General features: G+C 42.4%; 1 protein-coding gene across 1 annotated transcript; it reads left to right on the top strand.

The window, feature by feature from the left end:
• The first annotated feature begins 23 nt into the window (after window positions 1-23).
• ttyh3a (tweety family member 3a) lies at window positions 24-21,327 on the top strand. The gene is made up of 15 exons (XM_072368328.1): window positions 24-498; window positions 810-981; window positions 3,687-3,856; window positions 6,622-6,733; window positions 6,887-7,107; window positions 7,588-7,683; window positions 8,167-8,239; window positions 9,056-9,131; window positions 11,945-12,000; window positions 12,650-12,742; window positions 13,491-13,583; window positions 14,216-14,352; window positions 15,678-15,851; window positions 16,256-16,331; window positions 19,304-21,327. The coding sequence occupies exons 2-15, from the start codon at window positions 856-858 to the stop codon at window positions 19,373-19,375; spliced, it is 1,575 nt and encodes a 524-aa protein (XP_072224429.1). The 5' UTR covers window positions 24-498; window positions 810-855; the 3' UTR covers window positions 19,376-21,327.
• Window positions 21,328-22,140: the final 813 nt, after the last annotated feature.

The following is a 22,140-nucleotide window of genomic DNA, read 5'->3' as shown; positions in this document are numbered from 1 at the left end:
CTGAGTCATTTTTGTGGCGAATATTTGGATTGTGTGCGGGCCGGGCTGGGTGAACTGCCAGCCGGGTGATTGCCGTGAACAGTCGCAGTATTGGTTTCAGTCTTCTGCACTCCGATTTCTAACTGGATGGGGAAGTCATCCGGAGTGGCTGGTGTGAGCTTTGACGCTAGACCGAAAAAGATGAAGTGAAAAACTGCCATATCAACAAATCAGGATGTAACAAAGCGTAGACGGGAATGTCAAGTGGAACAAAAGATACTTCTTGTTTCACGCCTTCGTGCCCAAGTCTCAACGGACATAACTAACCAGCAGCTCAACCGGCTAACGCTAGCTAATCTACATCGTGGGTATAACTAGCTTTGAACAGCGGACTGCTTTTTAAACTACCTTTAAATGGGCCACTGCGCTTTGGAGTTTACAGCTAACATTATATCAGGGTCTCCGCTAACGATACAACGTTAGCATCACTTAACTTGGCTGGTTAACAAGGTAACTACGGTAAGTTAACGTTCGCCTTGTTACGGATAGTGTTTGTGAAGTTAGCGAGTTGTTGTTTAGAGATACTCTCCAACACAAACGATAAGAATATAGTTTCAGCTGCCTTTAAATCCTATTCTACTCATAGTTTCGTTGAATTATTCAACATTGTCTTTTCTTTTCAAATCTGAAACGAGCACTTAAACGTAACAAAGTACCAAAATGCCTCCAGCTGGTTGTCTTATTATGCTAGGTTTGCGCTGTTTTTGCGTCTGTCTTTCGTCCCGGATCCAGACGGGTTGAATGAAGTGGGTTTCCTTGCTTGTTTACAGTGAAAAGCATCGTTTCGTGAGTGGATCTCACTGACTTCTACTTGCGATGGCAGCAGTGGTTAGCTATTCTCCACCATGGTGGGTGAACCTGCTGCACAGGCTGCCCCACTTCAACTTCAAGTTCGAGCAAACGAGCAGTGATTTCCAACCGGAAGACTGGACATATCAACAGGTAAAATGAAATCACGGAAACTGGGAACCCTTTTCTGCACACACCTAAGTGTTTGACAGTGTTTAATGTTTGCGATTTCAGTGTTAACCTACAGGAGCAGCATCATATGGGTACTGTATGTTGTTACACAAACCATTGTCCTGGTTTGCAGCTTGGGATTAAAGATCATTGGGTTTTATTGGTGACAGATGACCTGTTTTCGCTTCCTCGCTTCACCTTTTGATCCATGTCACCATCTGTGTGTGGCTGCTCTATCTGTGTCTTGACCTTCTTCTAGACACTAGCCAGCTGGCAGTGTAGGTGTGTGGTCCAAACCACCTTAAGCTGACCCAAACAGCCATTTCCTTTAATGTTATTTTGCTGAACTTGTAATAGTTTGTAGTGTTTGTTACACCATAAGAGCAGCAGTGGAACTCCGAAGAGCCTTTGCAAGACAAATTAATCAGAATAACTGCATAAACTAGGGCTTTTCAGATCGTGACAAAGGTCAAGCTAGGAGTCGCCCAGCCTGTTAAGCAGCTAAAATGGGGGGGAGGGGAGAGCAGCTTGGCATTTGTCCTCACAGTCAACATTGAATGGTATCTTACAAGTTCATGTCGAGTGATTCCTTGTTTTGCTTGTTGGCTTGGAAGCTTTTGAACACATGCCACGACCTCATTTATTTTGACTGATGTGCAGGTTACTTGTTCACATTCCAATTATCTGGTAGGTTGGATTGGAAAAAAGAAGTCCTTGTCAGATGGCACACCTTGAAGGTTGAATTGTTATCTTTCCCCTTTGGTTTTCTGTCCAACAAAGACGAATTAGGATCTCGGAAAGCTATGTCGTCAGAAATTGGGTGTTTCCTCTCAAATTCTGTGGAAACAGCTGGTTCAAGCGCTTTGTTATCCGAATCCATTTTGTGGCAAGCCAGGAAGCGCTTGTTTATTTTGATGTGGGTATCATTATCGAATCCAGTGTTGGTCGTTTGGACTTAGGAATGGCTTTTGGTGTGTGTTGCATGGCAGCAGTGAGACAGACATTGGGGGTATTGCTTAGAATAGAAAACAAAAAGCGAGCGTGGCTACATTTTTAGCCAAGGTCACAAGATTCAAAGTTTCCCGAGAAATGTGGAGGACACGTACAGAAAATAAAAAAGAGAAGCGTTTTTTCCGGAGAAACAGGAAGACGTGTCCCAGACGTACGTCAGCAGTTTATGGGGATGTGCTGAATCTTGCACGGGTCTTGAAAATGACAGCAATTAAAGTGTCCACATCTTTGTGTCCCTTCGTCTTATCTGTATTTGTCTGACATTGGCTGTCAGACTTCTTTAACTCTTCGTTTGTTGGTGAGAGCGAAGGGACAAAATAAAGATTTTAAATGAGCATTTTATAGAACATGTTGTTGACTGTGGCTGTTTGCTTGTCAGATGCTGGAAAAATGTCACAGTTGTTCCAGCTCGCTGTTGTTATCCAGGATTTCACTTGCTGGATATTGGCTGCAGCTCTGTGTCTTTGACAGTATAAACGGCTTAAAATTCAATGTAATATTACACATTTTAATCAAATACACAGATAATCCAGCTGCTAGAGCATGTTGCCTCTTTCCTGTCCCAGATTTATAATGACAAGAGTCACACAAAGGGGTCATGACTGGACCATTTTACAACCTATTATGATGACAGGCTGCTAATTATTGTAAATGCAGCACTCCCTGCAGGCTTAAGTGGAGGTCTAGACTCATCCAGATGGCCAAGCTGTTAATGGTGCTTACTGTGCAACTGCGTCTTGATGATGCAAGCTCAAGTGACGGGGATGTAACAGTATGTCAGCAATGCACCCAAATTACAGTGCGTTTCTGCTCCTGGCTGAATTATGCAAAGCAGCATGCAGGAGCCTACTTATTCAGCTGTGTCTGTCACTAGTGTGTCACCGTGGACGCAGGAGTGGAGTCACTGCAGCTTGAAGGATGTCGTTGAGTTCACACGCTGAAATGAACTGGTCGTGTCGTTCATTGTGATGTTTTGTTTAAAAAAAAAAAAAAAAAAACCTAAACAAATGGAGCAACTGGGTTTCTGCTTGACAAAGTGGACGCAGATCCAAGCTACGAATCCCCGGAGTATACAGTGAACACAGAGGCCCTCTGTCTGACCTACATACTGTATGAAGCACTGCTCTTGACTTTGAGGTTTAACAATCATTTTACATCACTATTCTGCAGCTTTAATGTACTGTCAGTGTGCTGTAATGACCATGGTGGTTGTTGTGGAGGGTTTACTGTTTCTTTTGAACTGTTCAGAGATCTTTTATCTCTCGTCATTTGAAAAAAAAACCCTCACTTTTATATGTTGCTGGTTTTAGATGATCAAATCCTCTATTAGCCATGTATATTGTGCTTTGATAAGCTGCACAGTGCTAAGTTTTATCTTTAAATGAAAGGAAAAGATGGAGTACCTCAGTGAAACTACTACTCTGACAGATGTAGGGTAAAGTTTCACATTTGTATTCTACTTTGTACAAAGAGTTTTAAAGTTTCTGACGTGTACAAAACAGCTAACTCAGCAGTTGTAAAACATGCAGATAAGAGGGAAACGCATCTTAATTCTTGAGTCATACCATGCGTTTTATCTTTGTAGGTCATTTTGGACTCCCATTATCACCACTGTTATTGAAATGACAGCGATAACGACTATTAAGTTTTCCTAACTGACTTATTCTCCCCATCAGTCCATCCTGCTGCTGGGAGGTGTGGCGTTTGCCTGTCTGGCTCTCGACCTCTTGTTCCTCCTCATCTATTCCATTTGTCTGTGCTGCCGGCGGAACAAAAATGAGGAGCAGCCCAGTGCCGACTGTTGCTGCACCGCCTGGTGTGTCATCATCGCAACGCTTGTGTGCAGGTGAGTAGAAATGATGGCGTTGCAGGGATAGTTGTACTTTTTGATTGATTTATGTTGCTCTGCGACAGAATATCTGCATTCATCTGAACTCTTCCTAATTTCCTGCCACGTCCTTCTCTATTCTGTATGTTTTCGGACTACCAGTTGCATTATTCTCACCTTTGCTTTCACAGAATGACATAATAAATGTTACAGGCACACATTCAGTAAATCCTCCCTTATTCCAGAGTTTAGCAGCTTTTGTTCATTCTCCTCAGTCAGTGGGTTTATATGATGAGATGAACTCGATTATAGCTATGGTTGGGTTATGCTCCTTATCTGAGTAAGGGTAACTATCCTTTGTTACATGGCGGTGAATGAATCGAATCACTGGCACAAAGCGTGCAATCCCACAGTAGATAAGTGGCGCTGTACCCATTTCAACTATCGCTAATAGAGCCACTTCTGGTTGTGATGAGCTGGTTATGGCACAAACGCCATGCACAACGGCGCATTCTCCATCGTGTTGTGTGTTTCTTTCTGACGGCGACAACAACGGTAATATCGACTCCTTCGACTTCCGGGTGACGATCGCGGGAAAAATCCCGAGCATGCGCAGAACGCTCGATCCGATCCACTGTCGTCTTCGGGCACGTTCAGCGGGCAATCAGATCGAGTTATCTCTGGGTCTTAATTCGATCGCAAGTAACCCGATCCGATTCGATTTCTTGTCAGATTAAGCTTGTTACATGGGCCAGTGTTTGGACATTACCTCGCCCAACTTTCCAGCTCGTACCCGTTTCATTTTCATCATCTATTTGGCTGTTTACGTTTTGTTTAACTATTTTTTTGTTGTTGTTGTTGTTCACCCTCATGACCACACCAAACAGACTCCTGTTGCCAACAGATGAGCAATCTGACAGCCGTAGTGCAGGGAGACGTCTGCGTTTTAAACAATCTGTCGGAGACAGCAGTACAGTTAATATCATAGTCGTGAACAAACGCTCTCATTAGAATGAGCCCTGTTCCTGGCCTGCTTCAGCTTAAACAATGAACAGTTTTAATTAGGACTTCTTTTAGAGGTTTCAGGGAAACGATTGGTCCTACTGAGCTGAGCTTCTGTGTGAGCTGCTCTCACCTGCAGGTCATTTAGATTTTAAGACGGTTTCGTCACCATCACGTTATTGACATCTTTACTATCGGGCTGATTTGCACCCACAGATGGGCTTTTCTAATAATTGCTGTCCGACATCTCATACCCTACCGCTGGGGTGACAGTTTCTGTACATATGAGAGGTTGCCTGAAGAAGAAGAAAATGAAAAAGTGCCTCTGACAACGCCAGTGCCTGTCTGAAAAGTTTAGGGATCGTCCCCTTTAAGCGCCAGGAGCAGCTGTATAAAAAGAAAATTTTAAAACGGGCAAAATGCCCAGATAAAAGTATTTTTTGTGTCCCATCTCAGCTGCTACAGATGAGGTTTAGGCGAGGTACAGCAGTAGACGTGTTTCATCCAATCATCTTCTAAGTATTGTACAGTAAAAGTACTATTTTACAGAAACACTTCTGTGAAGAAACACTTATCCATGCCATATGCCAATCGGCATCAATTTTCCCTTTATGTTATTTTTACTTCTTGAAGTAGATGATGAGAGAATTTGCCATCTGGTCATGTTTTCTATCCTTGAACATGGCGCTCATTTCCTGTTTCCCTCCTCCCATTGATGGGCCACCAGAGAGCCATGACTGTTGATTCAGAATAGCACAAAGAGCTCAGGGACCTGATGAGTACAAGAACTGCATTACAATCACTGTGTCCGTGTGGGCTTGTACCCACGCACAAATGTTTTAGCAAAAGGAGGAAAAACGTAAGTGTGAAAGATTAGTCTCCTCTGTGCGTTGTTTTGTCTTGTTTGGCAGGGAGTCAACATCAGGGATGGAGCGCGACATCACTGCACTGAGCGCAGCTTAATGGGATCATCTTGATGGTTTTTTAAAGTCTTCTCAACTGTTTTTCCAAAAGTTAAAGAGCAATTAAAGACTTTGCATAGGTTCATATCAGAGTGGGATTTTCCTTTGTTTCTGCTGTGAAACTGCCTCTGTTCACCTTTTTCACACTGCCGAGTGTGAGAGGAAGAGATTAGCAGCCCTCCAGGAAGAGGGAAAACCCACTGATATACTGAGGGCTGTCTGAGTCGGGCAGAGCTCAAGCTGATTCTCGCTTCTCATCATTCCACTCGATGAGTCCACTCATAAGATGAAGGCTACTAAAAAAACCACGAGGTCAATGCTCTGATCAGAAAGGCTTTTTGTCTCTGAAACATTGAGAACATATATGGCAGTGTTGTTGTGGATAGAGTGAATTCTGCTCTCTGCTGTTAGTTAAGTTGCACTAAATTGCAAAGGAAAATTTAAAAAATGTTTTGGTTCGTGTAGCTTTAGGAAACGGTTGCCCATGTATTTGCCCGAGCTGTTTATCTGCAACTTGAGGCCTGTCAGTGCAAATGAAGGCTGATCTCTTGCCTCAGTACAGCCTTTGTCAGCCGTGGTGTGGGGTTTGGGGCATAGCTGGTCCATTCCTCTGTGTTTCCATGGTTCTGTATGGAGTCTTTCTGCGGAAACTGAAAGGAGCCTGTTGACACGGGCCTGAGCCGACAGGGTTAAAATGGAGTTCACACGCCTCTTTCCCTGCCGAGCTTTCCCCCTCGCTCGGTCTCCTCTCTGTCTTTTTTAGTTAATCCCTCCTCCTCACCAGTCTGTCTCCCCTCCCTTCCTTTTGTCTCCCCTCAGTGCTGGCATTGCTGTCGGTTTCTATGGGAACGGCGAGACTTGCGATGGAGTGAATCGGCTGACGTATTCCCTCCGCCATGCTAACCGCACAATCAGTGGAGTACAAAAACTGGTAAGACCAAGAGCGCCAAATTCTACCAACATGTTTAATAATTCATCCCCCTTCTGCCATGAGCACCCCTCGTTTCATTAGAGCTCTGAAGTGCAATCCTCTTTTATTCTCTGAACTCTATCATGACCTTGTCTGTCCCTGTGTTGGCTCAAGGTATACGACAGTACATCCTCACTGAACCAGACAGTAGATGACAATCTGCAACAGCTTGAGGGCCAGTATGCACAGCATGCAGACTACCTGTCCATCATCCAAAAGCTGCAGGGCCAGCTGGATGAGCTGGTCAGACAGATGGTGGCGATTCCCTTCTGGGACAGCAACAACATCTCCCTGGAAGAGTTGGCCGTCAAGATTGAGCTATATGACTGGTATAGGTAAGACTGCACACTAAGCAATGACAGAAACAGCTGCAGTAGTGTTAAAAAGTATGAGCTTTGCAAACAGCGACAGACAGATTGGCAGTAATGTATCTCATGCCGCATCATTTTAAAAAAAAACTCATCTCTGTGTTTTATATATTGTTCAGAACTGAGTTTGTTGTGTTGAACACATTTCACAGTATGAATGACTTAAGCACTTTATTAAAACTTGCTTTGAGTTTATTAGAATACATTATTTCATGGCAGTCACATGTCCATATCAGACCACACAGCAATGCATTTATTTAATGGAGTTTTAATGGAAACCATTACAGACACAATTTATGGGTTTATTATACAAGATGGTTTCTTCTAATGGTGTATGTGTTTACTGAATGTTTCTCTGAGCTAAAAACATTGAGTGTTGCTCTTCACAGAGATTGCTTGTTGTGGTGCTCATTGGGCATTTATAGTTGATGACATCTGTCTCCACAGGTGGCTGGGCTACATAGTCCTGCTACTGTTCGATGTCCTGATCTGCCTTCTGGTGCTGTTTGGCCTCATTCGCAACTCCAAGGGAACGCTTGTGGGGTGAGTCTCATCATAAGATAATTCCAGTTAATGCACATTTTACATAAATGTTATGATCAGGTCAGTATTTTAGGGATTACTAACGACACATGTTGCCGTGTTTGATTTGCTATGCTTACCCTTATTCTGTTTAAAAGCCATTTCTCATCTCAAACACTTAATTTAACACAGGAATTCTTGCATAGTCTAATCTTTGGCTTCTAATTAGTGACTGGTCGACAGTTTTCCTCATTTTTTTTTCTTATTCCTTATCAATTTTCAGCAGTCCAAGGTCTCCGTCTTAAACTACCATAGTAACTTACATCTTCAGAATGGAATCATAGTATTTAGTCTTTTTCTTTCTTTCTTTCAGTTGTTTTCTATATATTTTTTTTTACATGACAGCAGCTTTGCATTGGCACAACCACAATGCTAATTTCTTCACTTAGATAAGGTGAAAGTATGAAGGTTAAGGGTCCTTCTAACCTCCCCTTTTCTCCGCAGAGTGTGCTTGTTTGGTGTGGTGACTCTTATAATCAGCTGGGTCTCGCTGGGAATGGAGTTGGCTGTCTCTGCGGTAAGTGTCTGCATCAGGGCATGATCCTGTTTTCCAGGTAGAGCTGCCCTGTGCATTGCGTGTAATTGGATAATACAATTTCTGTGTGCACAGCCAAAGGCTGCAAACCTCAGTATGAGATTGTGAAATAAGAGTATAAAGACACCCCTACGAGTCAGTGAACAGCAGTTAGGACCTTAATTTTTCTGAGACAACAATTGTTTACCGTGACAAAAACACATTTCATGAATATCATTTTTAATACAGACATGTTGTTATGGACATACTGTACGTCTTTGTTCTTTTTTCTGATCACTCAGCTTTTTTCCAGAAATTCTAATGACTAATGATGGTTATTAACACGTCTGATGTCAAGCTTAATAAGTGGGATTAGGTTTGCAGGCGTGCTATTGCAGAAGAAGAAGAAAGAAGCGATTTTGGTTTCTTCTACAGCATCTTAAATCCAGATCTTTTTTTAATGTTTTTCTCATCTTATTGCTTAATTTAAACTGGCATCATTTGGAAGATCTCTCAGGAGGATGAAAAATGTTGATGAATGCTAATCTTCATTTATGCAAATGAAAGATCTGTGTGGAGGATTGCGTCCCCGGCAGATGAGTCAGACTGTTCGTACCTAAATGGGATTGTTTTCTTTGTTTGTGTGTGTGTGAGTGATTGTTCTTAGCAGCTCTTCCCATTACTGAAACTGCAATCACTTAATTGCACATCCGATATGATGGTGCATTTCGAGTTCTGTTTGTGAGGGTGTTTGGGGAATTAAGTGGAAATGTCACTGCAAATGACCCCTTTTCATTAACTTTTTAATTTTTTTCCTAGAGCTCCAGTGACTTTTGTGTTTCTCCCGATACATATATCACCAAAGTGGTGGACCAGTATGGAGTCATCAACCGAGGTATGATCCTTTCCAATAAGCTCTATTTGTTTGTGCATTCAGCCAACTCTCGCACACTTTAAATGTAAATCATTTTCAATTGAACTGGACGTGGACTTGAAATTTGTTTGATTTCTTCCTCCCTTGTGGTCTCAATACTCCCGATTGTTGTCTGTCAGGGAGACGACTCGCCCAAGGGTCGGTCTTGTTTTTGTCCATGGACCATAAAAAGCCTCGAAAAATGACCTCATGCCTCATCTGCAGCGCGGTCAGGAAGGCAATGGGCTGCCTTTTTGAGCAGCACAGAAGCCTCTTTAACACATCTTATTTTAGTAATTGCCCAATCTATCCGATGATGGGATGCGTGTTCGAGGGAGATAAAAGCAGAGGATCAGAGGCGCAGTATGTGTCTTGCTTCCCTCTCCAGTCCTTGGAGAGAAAACGCCTCTTGGAAATGGAAATGCATGGAGTCTGTGCCTACTTAATGTCCTTTTTTCAAAATCAACTTAACAAATTGCGTTTCTTTCTGCTCTCTACTCTAAAATAAGATGATATCTGCGGCAAATAAGCAGAAACCAGGACATCAGCTGTAAATGCTGTACAATATGCTTAATCCGATCCATGAGTGCTGATTTCCTATATGCGCTGAGCTGCTTTATGATGCAGCTTTAACGCTGTATTTTGCCCCGAGGCTGATGCAGCTCATGCAGCAGGGATATTTTTAGGTCAGTTTTTTATTGAGCAGCACAACAAAATATTTCTTTGTTTCTATTTTTTTTCAGAATTTACTGGAATTTTGTAATCTTGCCAAATGATCAACAAACTGTAAAAGCTGACGACAAGACATTTATGTTTAAGCTATTTTTCCCAACAAAACCCAGTTCTTGTTTATTTTTCTCTCCACTCCTCTCGCTGTTACCTCTGGATAGCACAAGCGTGTTATTACGACACCGGATTTATTGCTTCCTTCCCTGGATCGCTGCCTTATTTACTTCAACATGCATCATTTCAATAACGCTCAGTTAGTTTTCAGTCCTCTGCGTTGTCCTCATTGCACAGTTATGCCAGATAAGCAGCTCTTTATCTGAGTGGAATTTCTTTTTCACCCCTATGATTTATTTCAGTATAAATGATAGCCTCGGTGACAAAGATGAGCTGTGGCCGATGTTGTAGGATATTTTCAAATCAAGGACTTGAAACTCTCTCAGTATTTAAAACGACGTCATTTAAGGGATTTGTTCACTCAGGGTTTTAAGACTTTAGGAACTGCTGTGTAACCATTTGCTTGCTCAGTTCAGTTGGCCTCTGGTAGCTGAAATGTTTGGAAAATCTATTTATTATAAAAGGACTCGCAGAGCTCCAGAGTCTGAAACGACATCCAACCTGCTGCGATGGCTTAGTGCCAAATCTTTGTCTAACAAATTAGTGGAAGTATTATGACTGTAACTTGATGCCGGGGCTCACAGTCTGAACAGAAATCAGAACAGCAGTAATCCTCTCCTATCCTGATAATCCTGAGCTTTTGTTGTCATCCACAAAAAGAATAATTTAACATTTTCTGCTACACGGAACGTGGCAAACTAATGTCTTTCTTCACGGCTTCGCTACAGCTTCGACGTACTGCAAAGTTTTACAGTACAGCGTCGGTGCAGGTGATACAGAAAGTGGTCTTAATGAGGCCATCAGGAAATCTGCTCTTCCTGATATTAATGTTTGTGGGCGTATCTGCGAGCGTTAGACCCACAGCAGCTTGCATGATGATATGTACTCTTCTGTACCGGAAACTCTTCTCGTGCTCATTTGTGTTTGGACGGGGGAAAAAAATCTCCTGACTCAGCAGCGAGTGTGGACGTCACTCGCAGCATGTGTCAGGTCAGTGGTGGTGTTCTCACAGCTTGTGTCTGCACATTGCTGGGATGCTCTACTTTTCAGTCACACGCTTACGCATAAAGAATTTCTCATCGACTCCTCCTCACTGTCGGGAGTTTGAACTAACGGAAGTGGGTGGTAATATTGTGTGAAAGTCTAAAGCCATAATTGCAGTCTTCTTCGCTGCCGGTGTACTGAGAGCAGCACACAAGTTCAGTCTTGTGGTGATTTAACAAAAACCACAGAGATGATGTAACCGCCCTTTCTGCTGTGTTCCACGAGGCTGTATGCTGTAACAAGGGTTATAGCAAAGCCTCTGAATGGCTGTGTGTTCAGGTGTTGATGCACTGTTAAGAGAATTCAGAAATAATTGTGAGGAGAAATAGTCCAAATGAAAAAAGATACAGTAGTTTTTACAGCAACATTTCACCTCAGAGCAGTTACAGCAGCAGGAAACACGATGACATCCTTAAGTGAATAAAATTAGTCTTGGCTTCTTTCCTTAGTGACTGAACCACAGACTCTTATATCACTTTTTGATAAACCCTCAGAATTTCCACCTGATGAGGCAGATCTGTTTTACAGACATTTATCGTGCCTTTCACCTTTTTGAGGAGCTCTCCTCGACACTTGCAGCTCTGGCTTGCTTCCAGCTGCAACAGGCTGCTACTTTCAGAGAGAAAAACTCCAGTCAGGGTCAGGTCTTTGTTGGCATCATATTGTTTATGATATTATTTTAGTGAATGAACAACTGATGCAATGTGATGATTGTTTTTGATAAAGGAAGCACTATGAAGTGCTTTCAGGAAGTCCAAATTTTCACAGACTGAGCAATTATTCAGGGGCATTATTGATGTTAAGTCTGATTATTTCATAACAATAAATAGCCTTTTCAGTTGCAGCCCTAACTCTGAGTGTAAGCTTTGTTAACCTTCTCACTTCTGCTCCTCCTGTCCAACTCTCAGAAACCCTGCAGTACTACCTGAGCTGCAGTGTGGAACAAACCAACCCCTTCCAGCAGGTTTGTCGCATTAATTACTTGCTGCATGTTTTCATGTTTGTTTCTCTTCGTGGGGCTTCTCGAATGCTCTTTCAAACAAGTTGAAGCTCGTAAAACTCCAGTGTGAGCAGACATGATGTTGCAGACATATTATCTGCATGATGTATGAGCTTGTGATTGGTAAGAATGCAAGTGGGTACTGTGAGTCACTCCCACTGCCTCAAAGAAAGACTGTTTCCGTGCTGTTTTACAATAATGTCCATTCTGTGGAGTAGAAAACTGTGCAGAGCAGCTTTTCCTGTCTGTCTGTGCTGATACCAAGAGCCTGCTGCAAAGGCTTTGTGTTGGACATGAGATGTTTTACAGAAGTAGAACGTCACTTTTACTGTTAGACTGATTTTCTACCTACGTTTTGTCTTTCCCACATGAATAAATAAAACTTTTGAGTGCTGCTGAAGTCAAGGCCTCCATTGTCTAAAATCTAAAGGGAGCTCTATGTGCACAGTATAGAAGCCTTTCAGCTCACATTTATAAAATGCATGATTACACATGGAGTCCATATGACGAAAATGGAGGCAGCAGCTGAAAGCCTCTGGTATCGATTTAAAAAGATGGAAATACTTGAAATGCTCTGGACTACATTCATACTCATACTTTTGTTTTTTTTCAGAGGCTTTCTGGGAGCCACAAAGCATTGGTGGAGATGCAGGACGATGTGTCTGAGCTGCTCCGCTCTGCCGCCAGAGAATATAAACAAACCAAGGTGCGTTTCCAGCCCTGTCAGAGGAATTAGGACGTTACATGCTAGCTGTAGCGCTGGCAATATATGACGCAGCATCCTATTGAATGGGACGTGACTGACCTGCAGAGAGGTGAACTGCACCTGTGCACATAAAGATTTGCTGACAGCCCACCTGGGACCTGCATTATCTCCATTGAGCAGCATGAGGCTTTCACTGGCCCAAGTCCATACAACACTGCGGTATTGTCCTGGGCTGGTCCTTACACTATGTTGACAGCGGCATAAATGAGAGCTGACACTGGGAACAGAAAGAGGCATGTTTCTCTTTACCTACCCACCCAGAAGAATTTGCTGAGGTTGTTCAAACTTTATCAGGCAATCTGACGTATTTTCAGCAAGAGATGAAATGTTGACTGTGTGAAAAACTGAGACAGTCCATTAGAATTATCATACATTAAAATCTGCTGTTCAGCTCTGTGTACTGCTGCATATTCATGAAGGACTCATCCCTGATAAATGTGCGTGGAATGGATAATGAGTGAATGCATTACCATTTTCTTTTAAAAAAAAAAAGCACTTTAGTTTGTGTTGCTCCAAATATGTAGTTGTTCCCATTGTTTATTCATCTGGAAGAGCAGAAAATGTATCGCTCACCGCAGCTTCACTCGTGTTACATGAAGTCTGAGTTGCTCATATTTGTTTCTGTGACATCCACGCACCTCCGTGTTTTTAAGCCGTACAAACGTTGTTGTCTTTCACTTACTTTTAGGGAAGTTTGGAGGAGATCCAGGGGATACTGAACACCACAGAGATCAGCCTTCATCAGCTCACTGCACTGGTGGACTGCCGCAGCCTGCACATGGTGAGCAGAGATGAAAAGACCTTCAAACTGAAGCAATGCTACTCTGGTGTCGCTCTGTGTGTGATTTGTTGTGACATCTTTTTACTGCGGCTAAGTTGTACAAAGCAGCCCTAATTTTTTCATGCTTGTACAGCTTGCACACCTGTCACTATAGATAACTTGTTCCTTCCTGAATGGAAGTTCTTCTCCAGCTGATGCCGGCACTTATTCAGCTGGAAGAATGCAAAGTAGTTGGCATTCACTTTGCTTTAGAGGGTTGTTCCCCAGTGGAGTCCAAATTCTGAGTGCACACATTCGAGTGTAGCGTTTTTTTGTTCTCCTTGTCTTCAACTTCCCCTTTATGAATCTACTCCATTACAGGAACTATTGCCACCACACGTTTTTATCACGTACAGTGGCATCTTCAGCATGCTGGAAAATGGTTTTTAGCTCTGCATTACACAAAGAATGCAAGATCTCGTCACGTTAGTGTGGAGTTTAGGGCTTTTTTAAAAAAAATCTGGGTAAGAAATGTACAAAATTCCTATGTATTTTTACATAGCTTAGATTAAATGGTAGAGAAAAAACACTGCTTTTTCATTTTGGTCTTTCATTCGTCTGTTGTTCATATCTTCTGGATCTTTATTTTGCAGGACTATGTCCAGGGCATGACAGGACTGTGCTACGATGGGCTGGAAGGCCTCATCTACCTCGTGTTCTTCTCTTTCGTCACAGCTCTCATGTTCAGCTCAATTGTCTGCAGTGTGCCTCACACCTGGCGGGGAAAGCGGTAAGACAGCCGCCACCCTCACACCTGCACACCTACACACCCCACAAAACCCACAACCACGTATGAGGCTGTGCAAAAGCTTTTAAGCCAAGTATAGATTCAGAACTGTATAAACGGCGAGAAATAATTCAAGAGAAAAAGCCCATTAATCTTTAATGGTTTTCCAACATTCTTCAAGGCTTCGTGGTTTTTTTTTTACTGTGCACAGGAATGAAGGTTTGAGGGGAAAAGATACAGACAGGGCGATGACTTATGTTTTCTTGCTCAAAAAGTGCCTTTGTTCACGACTAGGACGAGTCCAGAGGGCTCGAGCTGCTTCCTCAAATAGATTACTTTGTTATCCCCCTAATTTTGTTATGTTGGCCTGAATCTATCATAACCACTGCCTAAGATGGTGTGGTTTTCTGCAGCAGAAGGTAAAATCATTCTCATTTCTTTGTCCTCTTTAACAGCAGATAAGTGATCCTTGCTTGTTATTGAGGGGTGGGGGGCATCTTATTTACTTGGTCTCAGATGGAGCTTCCTGTGGCAAAGCGATGGTTTACACTCTTTGTTCTTTCAATGTGGACATTGGGGACTGAAAAAAGGAGTACTGGTTTGGAACAAAGACAATAATTTCCAAGTAACTTCTGCTGTTCTAATGATGCGTGTAAGCTTATTGTTTTAGCGTGGAATTTATCTGGAACTGCAGCTCCTAATGGGAGGCTGTCAAGATTTTTTGCATTAGATATCAGGTTAACGTCTCTTTTCGCATTACTGTTTAATGGCGTTGGCTTTTTTTGTTGTTGGGTGCACCAGATGCAGTGGAGTCGACGTGACGGAAATGAGCCTCTGGCTGAACACTAGAGGGAGACAGGCTCCATGATGTCATTGTCACGCTTGTTTTGTCAGACCATGCAGAGGGAATTAAGGCATGCACTGCTGAGCCTCATTGTTAGGAAAGAAGAAAGTGAAATCACATTACATCTGCAGAAAAAGCTCACCGAAGGTTTTGAACAGTCTCAATGTTAATTGCGGTAAATCAATATTTTGTTGTGGAAACTGATCCATTAACATGAGTCTGTTTTTTTTTTTGTTTTTTTTTTTTACCCTTACTGTTGAGCTCCATTAAGAGCTGTGGAACAGTGAATCTTATTTGCCTCAGACTGTAGAGTAATCCTCTTGTTTTCTCTCTCTGAGGAGGGGATGAAATGGAATCAAAACGTGACTGAGAATAAATGAAAAAACGTGACCACGTGGCATTTTTATGCTCCTTTGTTATCAGTGAGATGGGACAGGGGGTCCCTCTGCTGGTGGTTTTATAGTGTGCTTTCTGGCATTTGTAGGAGCGATGACGACAGTGAAGACGAGTCTCTGAGCCACGGAGGAAGGCCGAACCATGACAACCTGTACCGGGTCCACATGCCCAGCCTGTACAGCTGTGGCAGCAGCTATGGCAGCGAGACCTCCATCCCTGCTACAGCCCACACCGTCAGCAACGCACCTGTCACAGAGTACATGTAAGACACCACTCAAACTACTTTTAGTGTAACAGAAAGCCCCGCTTAAGTGAAATCTACCAGAAGTGGTAGATTATTTAATTTCATAAAGAAGAGGTTCTGCACTGTGAGGCTGATATTGGATTCCCTATGCTGACAGGAGCAAGTTTATGCATCCCCAGAGAGAAGCTTAGTTCTCCAAAAGAAAGTCATGTTGTGCGCAGCAGATGCAGCTGTTGTTTTCCAGCTGTGATGCCTGTGAAACCCAAAGCTCTCTGGAGCTCAGTGTAGGGAAGCTGGGGGAGGGGAAGTCTTGGTGACTGGAGAGTTTCATGCACGCATTATGCTGTTTAATTTCTGCCAAACTGTCTGCGTTACGTGTTAGGAACTTGTTGTGTTTGATCTCCATGTGTTTTACTCCACAGAGCTCAGAACTCCAACTTCCAGAACTCTCGCTGTGAAAACACGCCACTGATAGAACGGGAGTCTCCTCCTCCCTCGGTAAGTGTTCATCCCCCGGTTTAAAAAAAGAGCACCTGTGGGTCATTTGACTTTAGCCTTTTCTAAAGCCCGTTCATCCTGTGTCTGTGTAAAAATGCAAAAGAATAAAGCATCATTGTTTTCATTTTTATGTGCACTGATGTGAGACTTTAATGTTAAGTTGAAGTTAGAGAATGAAGGAAAATGACTTTAGAAGAGACTACTGGCAAACTGTTATAACTTTTCTTGACTGACACTGTTTACTCGCTGCAGTTTCTTTGCCTTTGAAATGAGCAACTGCAGCTGTGGTGTCTGTTAGACCCACCAGCCCCTCCATAATCACCAGAAGCTCCCAGGTTTAGTTGCTCAAAAGGTTCATTGAAAGAGTCCGCTGTGTCAAAGTAGCCTAATGAATAACGCTGAACTTTGATCCTTCAGTAGAAAAGCTCGCATCTGAAATTTCGAGCCTCTGAAACTCTGAAACTTAACGTGGATGAGTTGTTTTACTTGGATCACATGTTTTAACATGTTTTCAACACTACGATGTGGTTTTAAAGTATTTGGAAAAGATCATTCTTGACTTGGAACTCTTATTTCTCTGACCATGAAACATGTTAGTCGTAGTTGAAGTGACATATTGAATCTTTCCCAGCTCTGTTTCTTGACCTTTTTGTGTGGGAGGTTAAACAAAATAAAAATCGGGATCAGTAAAGTAATTTAGCTTCCCTTCAGTCTGCCTTTGACTGGCTCAGAGTCCCCCTGTGAGCCACAGTCTCTCATCATTTCATTGGTCCTCTGAGCTGCATCAGGAAGGAAGATGTTGCAACAATGTTATTGTTTTTATCAAGAGCCAACCTCAGTTATCCCATCCTGACCCACCCAGCCTGAACCTCCTATAGAGACCCTGCTCCCCCAGGTGTGTGTGTCTGCCTGGACCTTGGCACTGCTTTGTGTATCTTCTCTATACTCTCTTCTTGTCGTTCTTTTTGTTTCTGCGCATCCATACAGTTGTATTTGACTGCCGCGGACAGTAACAGCGGTCACTGCTGGCAGTTAAAGCCCTCGGAGAGTTCAAGGTCGTTTTGGTAACCTCCTCTGCTATGTTAACAGGTACAAAACATGCCCGTCCCCCTGCTGGCCTGTTCCTCCTCTGTGCCACCTCTCAAACTCTTGGCTCTCGTGACCCTTTATGTTGCTCCTCCTGGGGCTGAGACCTCCCACCCACTCCCACTCCCTATCTGTGCTGAATCCTGCTAAATGTCCCACCTGGTGTCTTACCTGATGTTTGCTCCCTGCCCCGGGCTGCATGTTTGCCCTCCCCCTGCACCACAGATGTATTGGGAGGAACATGTGAAGCTGGAACTCTGTCTTAAGGCTCATTGTGACCCAGAAGTCGGGGACATAACGGCTTCAAATTCTGAAACCGACCATGTTGGTGACCTCATGAGAGTAAAATATTACACTGTTGCATTTCCTTAAAGGCTGTGTAAAGCAAGAAAAGCCACATTTTAAGCTGATTTCCTTTAGTTTTCTGCTATCTCTGCCACTACATCTGATGGTATGCACAAATGTCACCATTACTGCAGTGTTGAAGAAAAGAGAGGAAAAAAAGCTGAGTGATGTTCAGTGACTCATCGTCTGTAGGCAGACCGCTCAGGAGTGACTTTAAACAAAGTTTGCTGAGAGATTCTTATTTTTAATTTAATTTTGTAACTGCTGTAAACATGTAAGGCTTTGCTGTTGTGTAAATGGAAAAGAAGTTTAGGAGGGAAGACAGTAACTGCAGTAATTACATTACTGTTGTTTACATGTTACACTTGCCAACTGCTGCATCTGTAACTATACAAGCTGGCTTCTGCAATTTGGTAGAAATGAATAACAGAACTGTCCAATTAGCCTGGTGGTTTTAATTTTTTTCTAAACTCAACCTATATTACAGTACAGAAAACTACTGAAAGTAGCTGAAACTGCTGAACTGGACCCGTACCGCTGACCAATAACGTGTTTTTTGGGGTCAGATGCACATGAGATGAGATGAGATGTCGTTCTAAATGATCTGATATTATTGGTGTATACATTTAAAACATGTGAGACTGATTTAAAAAAAGAGAAAATGCTTGTTGTTTGATATCCTTCCGTCAGTGTATATTTCACAAAAGACTCATTTTACCATGAGGCATATTGACATGTTAAAAATGGTGGCGTAGGAAGTACTCTGTTGATTAATTGTTTGATGAAAATGTTGCTTAAGTGCATTATTAGATCACCTTTAGCAAATGATCCATAAGTTAATCAAGAATGAAAATAATCATAAATGGCAGCACTGTAAATGATGCATGGTTCTGGTCGTTTGAGCCCGGCTCTGAAGGATGATCGCAGTAAAAGATGAACTCCAACTTAAATACAACCAAGACGACTCGTTGTTTCCACGCGAGTGAAATGCAGCCCCATTGTGCTTGTGTCACCTGTATTCCCAAAATGCATGGATGCATCCTAAAGTCATATGAATGTCTGACCCTGCCACTGTGCACGTAGAACCGCAGCCAGCGGTGACGTGATTGGAGCTGCAGCAGGCTTACATTTCTACCCCTGTGCCCCGTTATCGACTCCTCTAGCTGTTTCTGTCACGTTTCTGTGTTTGAATGGTTTGATGTCCCTGTAGATTCCAGCACTCTGGAGTAAGGCAATCTGTGTAGGATTTTCTCTCATCTCTTGAATGATTTGTGCTCTTCAGTGCTTCAGATTGCTTACTTTTATGGTTCTCTCCTGCTTTTTGTGTTTAATTTAACCGAACAGATGCAACAAAGCGCACTCCTCCTAAAATTTGCAAATTTTGGTCAGATAATAATGAGAAAATTCTACATTGGATTTGTGTTATAGCATTTTTTGTGTGAGTTTCAGTGGTTTTTACCCTCTGTGTAGTGCTTGCACAGAATTTTCAAATTTGCGAAGAGTGAAATCGTGATGTGTTTCGCCTCTGGTTCTCTCCACAGTACACCTCCAGCATGAGGGCAAAGTACCTGGCCAACAGCCGACCAGATCCCAACAACCCTCCCGCACATTAGACACCACTGAACTCATCCAGTCCGCAGCACTGGCGGCTCTGAAGACTCCTCCGATCATCAGTCCTTTCATTCATTCACTTCTGCTTTTTGCCTCCATTTACTGTCTATCATGATTTAAACCAAATGTGCTTTTCACTGGTTTGCTGAAGCAGAAATATAGGACATCAGCCAGATCGCATCTTATGAGTCAGGAATGCAGATACTACTTCTCCAGGTTCCCCACTCTTTCGTTTACCATGGTATTACTCATCACTGGTGCTGAAACTAAAGTGTAGCTCTGAGGTGATAGAGCCTGGACTTTATTTTTCTTCTTCTTCTTTTACACATGAATGCACAATGAGAAGTACTGTGTCACATCAAACGAGACGCTGCCATGTTAAGGAGGACTCTGGAAGTGCTCACAGACTAACACTGGTTGTTTTGTTAAGTACTGTACCATACTATGTCTTTGATGTGGGACGGAATGCCTGATATTTACATACAGGAGGATTCCACACTGTTCTTCTCACCTGCAGCAAAGAAATCTGATCTTGACTTAATGCACCCATTATAGTTCAAACTGTGTCGTAGTATAGATTCACTTGGTGAAAACCTCGGCTCCTCAGGACTTTCTCCTGCTCGTGGCACTTGGAAAGCAGTTTAACGCTGGTGTGACACGCTCGCCCTGGCGTTTCGTTAAATCTGACGGGGACCATTTTCTCTGCGATTATTGCACGTCTTACAGCAGTCTTATTTAAACTCTTCTGAATACTTATTTCCTGTGGCTTCTTTTTTATTTTTTTTTATTTTTAAGTAGTAATGATGAGCCCCGTTTCCACAGCAGTGACTTCATATTGCGAAGCTGCTGTGAACCTGGCGCCAGGTTTGATTTGGACAAAGAGTTGAGTCGATGAACCTGTGGTGAGTTTGATATGGAAGATCATATTTTATTGGGCTGGATCTTAGTTATTTTCTTTTATAGATGATGATGAAACAGAGGAGTGTGAGATCATAGCGCATATTTCATGACAATTTGCAGCGCTCTGTCTTCAACTAACTGCTGGTTTCCACATTCCTGTGAAGCCTCATATTCCTTTATAGAACTTGAAGTGTCCACACACACACTTACTCCGCCTGGCAGTGAAAATCTCTTCAAAGTGCAGCATTGATTATCCCAATAGGCGTTTTTATACAGATTTACGGAAAGATTCACGCCTCTCAAGAGAATTTCCAATTATGCATTGGCAATGCAGTGTCTCACAAATGTGTTTTAGCATTTATATAAAAGTAGAAAACGGTGGGTGGATGCTGTGAAGAGACTGTGACAACTCTGCTCTGAGTAAAAGTGAAATCCTTTTCCCGTTGAAGCATGACGAACCTTCATATGTGGGGTGAGATGTTTGTACCAGTGTCGCCTCAGCTTGCTTCTTATTGATGTGCTCTGTGACCAGTAAAGAGGTGACGTTGAGACTGTGCCAACAAGTTAAGCACAACTCTTTTACTATCTCAGTATCTTTTTAAATGTCTTCACTTCAGTCAACAGCTTTCCAAACATTTATGCTTTCCTCAGCATTATTACACTGATGCAGTCTCTGTGGGTTTTTGGTAGTAGTCATTTTCTCTTTGCAATGCTACAATGTTGTACAGATTATGAATAATTACAAAAGGAATTTTAAAGATCCTTGAATTGATCATTTTAATTTCTTAAAAAGCTTATTACACACTTCTTTACGATTTCATTCGCCTGTAGATCTTTTTTTTTTCTTCTAAATTTCCGTTTAGAATCATAGCAAACGCAACGTGTTGCTAAATCAATGTGAATATAAATAGATTTAAAAGGTCTTTTTTTGTGGAAAAATCACTGTAGATGTGATCTTTTTTTATAAACATAATTTTGTAATGTGTACATGTAAAAGCTGTGGTTGTACTGAGTGTGAATGCTGTGTTTTGAAATAAAAGAAACCGTAACTGAAGCTCAGCAGCTCTTTGGGATTCCTTCAAATAAATCCTGACAAGGAGCAGACACTAGGTAGCAGCAAAACTTCACTGCTGTTACCCCGCTTAGGTAAAAAAAATCTAAGAAGGATTGTAGATACATGAGCTAAGACTTGACCAAAGTAACTGTTTATAAGATATCTATATATGTATTTTATTTTATGAAGATGATGAGCTGAAGGCAGCGTTGTCCACTTCCCCTTCTGCACTGGCTTTGTTGCAAAAATCTGTATATTTTTTAGCTGCAGCTCTGCTGTTTTGGCTCACTTGAACCACTTACCATCCACTACCGGCAGCTGTTTTCAGAGAGAAAACTGAGGTTTATCTGGTGGACACAAACATGCCTCAGAGTGACTAATGAAGCTCTGTGATTACAGGATACATGAAAGGGCAGCTGGTTCATCAAATAGAAAGGGCTCGATAGCTGTGTAAGAATATAAAAAGCAAAATCTAACACTTTAGAAAACATTATTTTTGAGATCTTATCGTTTCTGAAATTATTTTGTCTGCACCTCAGGGCTGCCTGCAGTTGATTTAATCGGCATAAATTGCAGTGACTAAGTTATGGTGGAGTGGAAGAAGCCACTTAGATAAGTTTTCTTCTATAAAAGAACTGTGTACGCTGTTTATTTGTGCTGTAGTCTCCGTCTCATATGACTTGCTGGATGGGATGGAAGCTGATGAAAAAGGCAGCCTTGTGTTGGTGACCTCTCTGAGCTGACATCAGGCGGGAGGTCAGTGTCAACGCCGGGCCACCAGTCTGGTTTAGTCAACTTCTTTCGTGCCGCCTG

Source organism: Leuresthes tenuis, unplaced genomic scaffold (genome assembly GCF_036924035.1).
Source record: "Leuresthes tenuis unplaced genomic scaffold, fLeuTen1.0.hap1 SCAF_17, whole genome shotgun sequence".
NCBI classification, from domain to species: Eukaryota; Metazoa; Chordata; class Actinopteri; order Atheriniformes; family Atherinopsidae; genus Leuresthes; species Leuresthes tenuis.
Note: the sequence above shows the minus strand (reverse complement) of the source record. Positions and strands in the feature narration are given on the sequence as shown.

Coding starts and splice junctions, on each gene's coding strand:
- ttyh3a (XM_072368328.1), top strand. CDS start 856: ATGGCAGCAGTGGTTAGCTATTCTCCACCATGGTGGGTGAACCTGCTG. Junction 7,684..8,166: donor TCCAAGGGAACGCTTGTGGG/GTGAGTCTCATC, acceptor TTTTCTCCGCAG/AGTGTGCTTGTTTGGTGTGG. Junction 9,132..11,944: donor GTATGGAGTCATCAACCGAG/GTATGATCCTTT, acceptor TCCAACTCTCAG/AAACCCTGCAGTACTACCTG.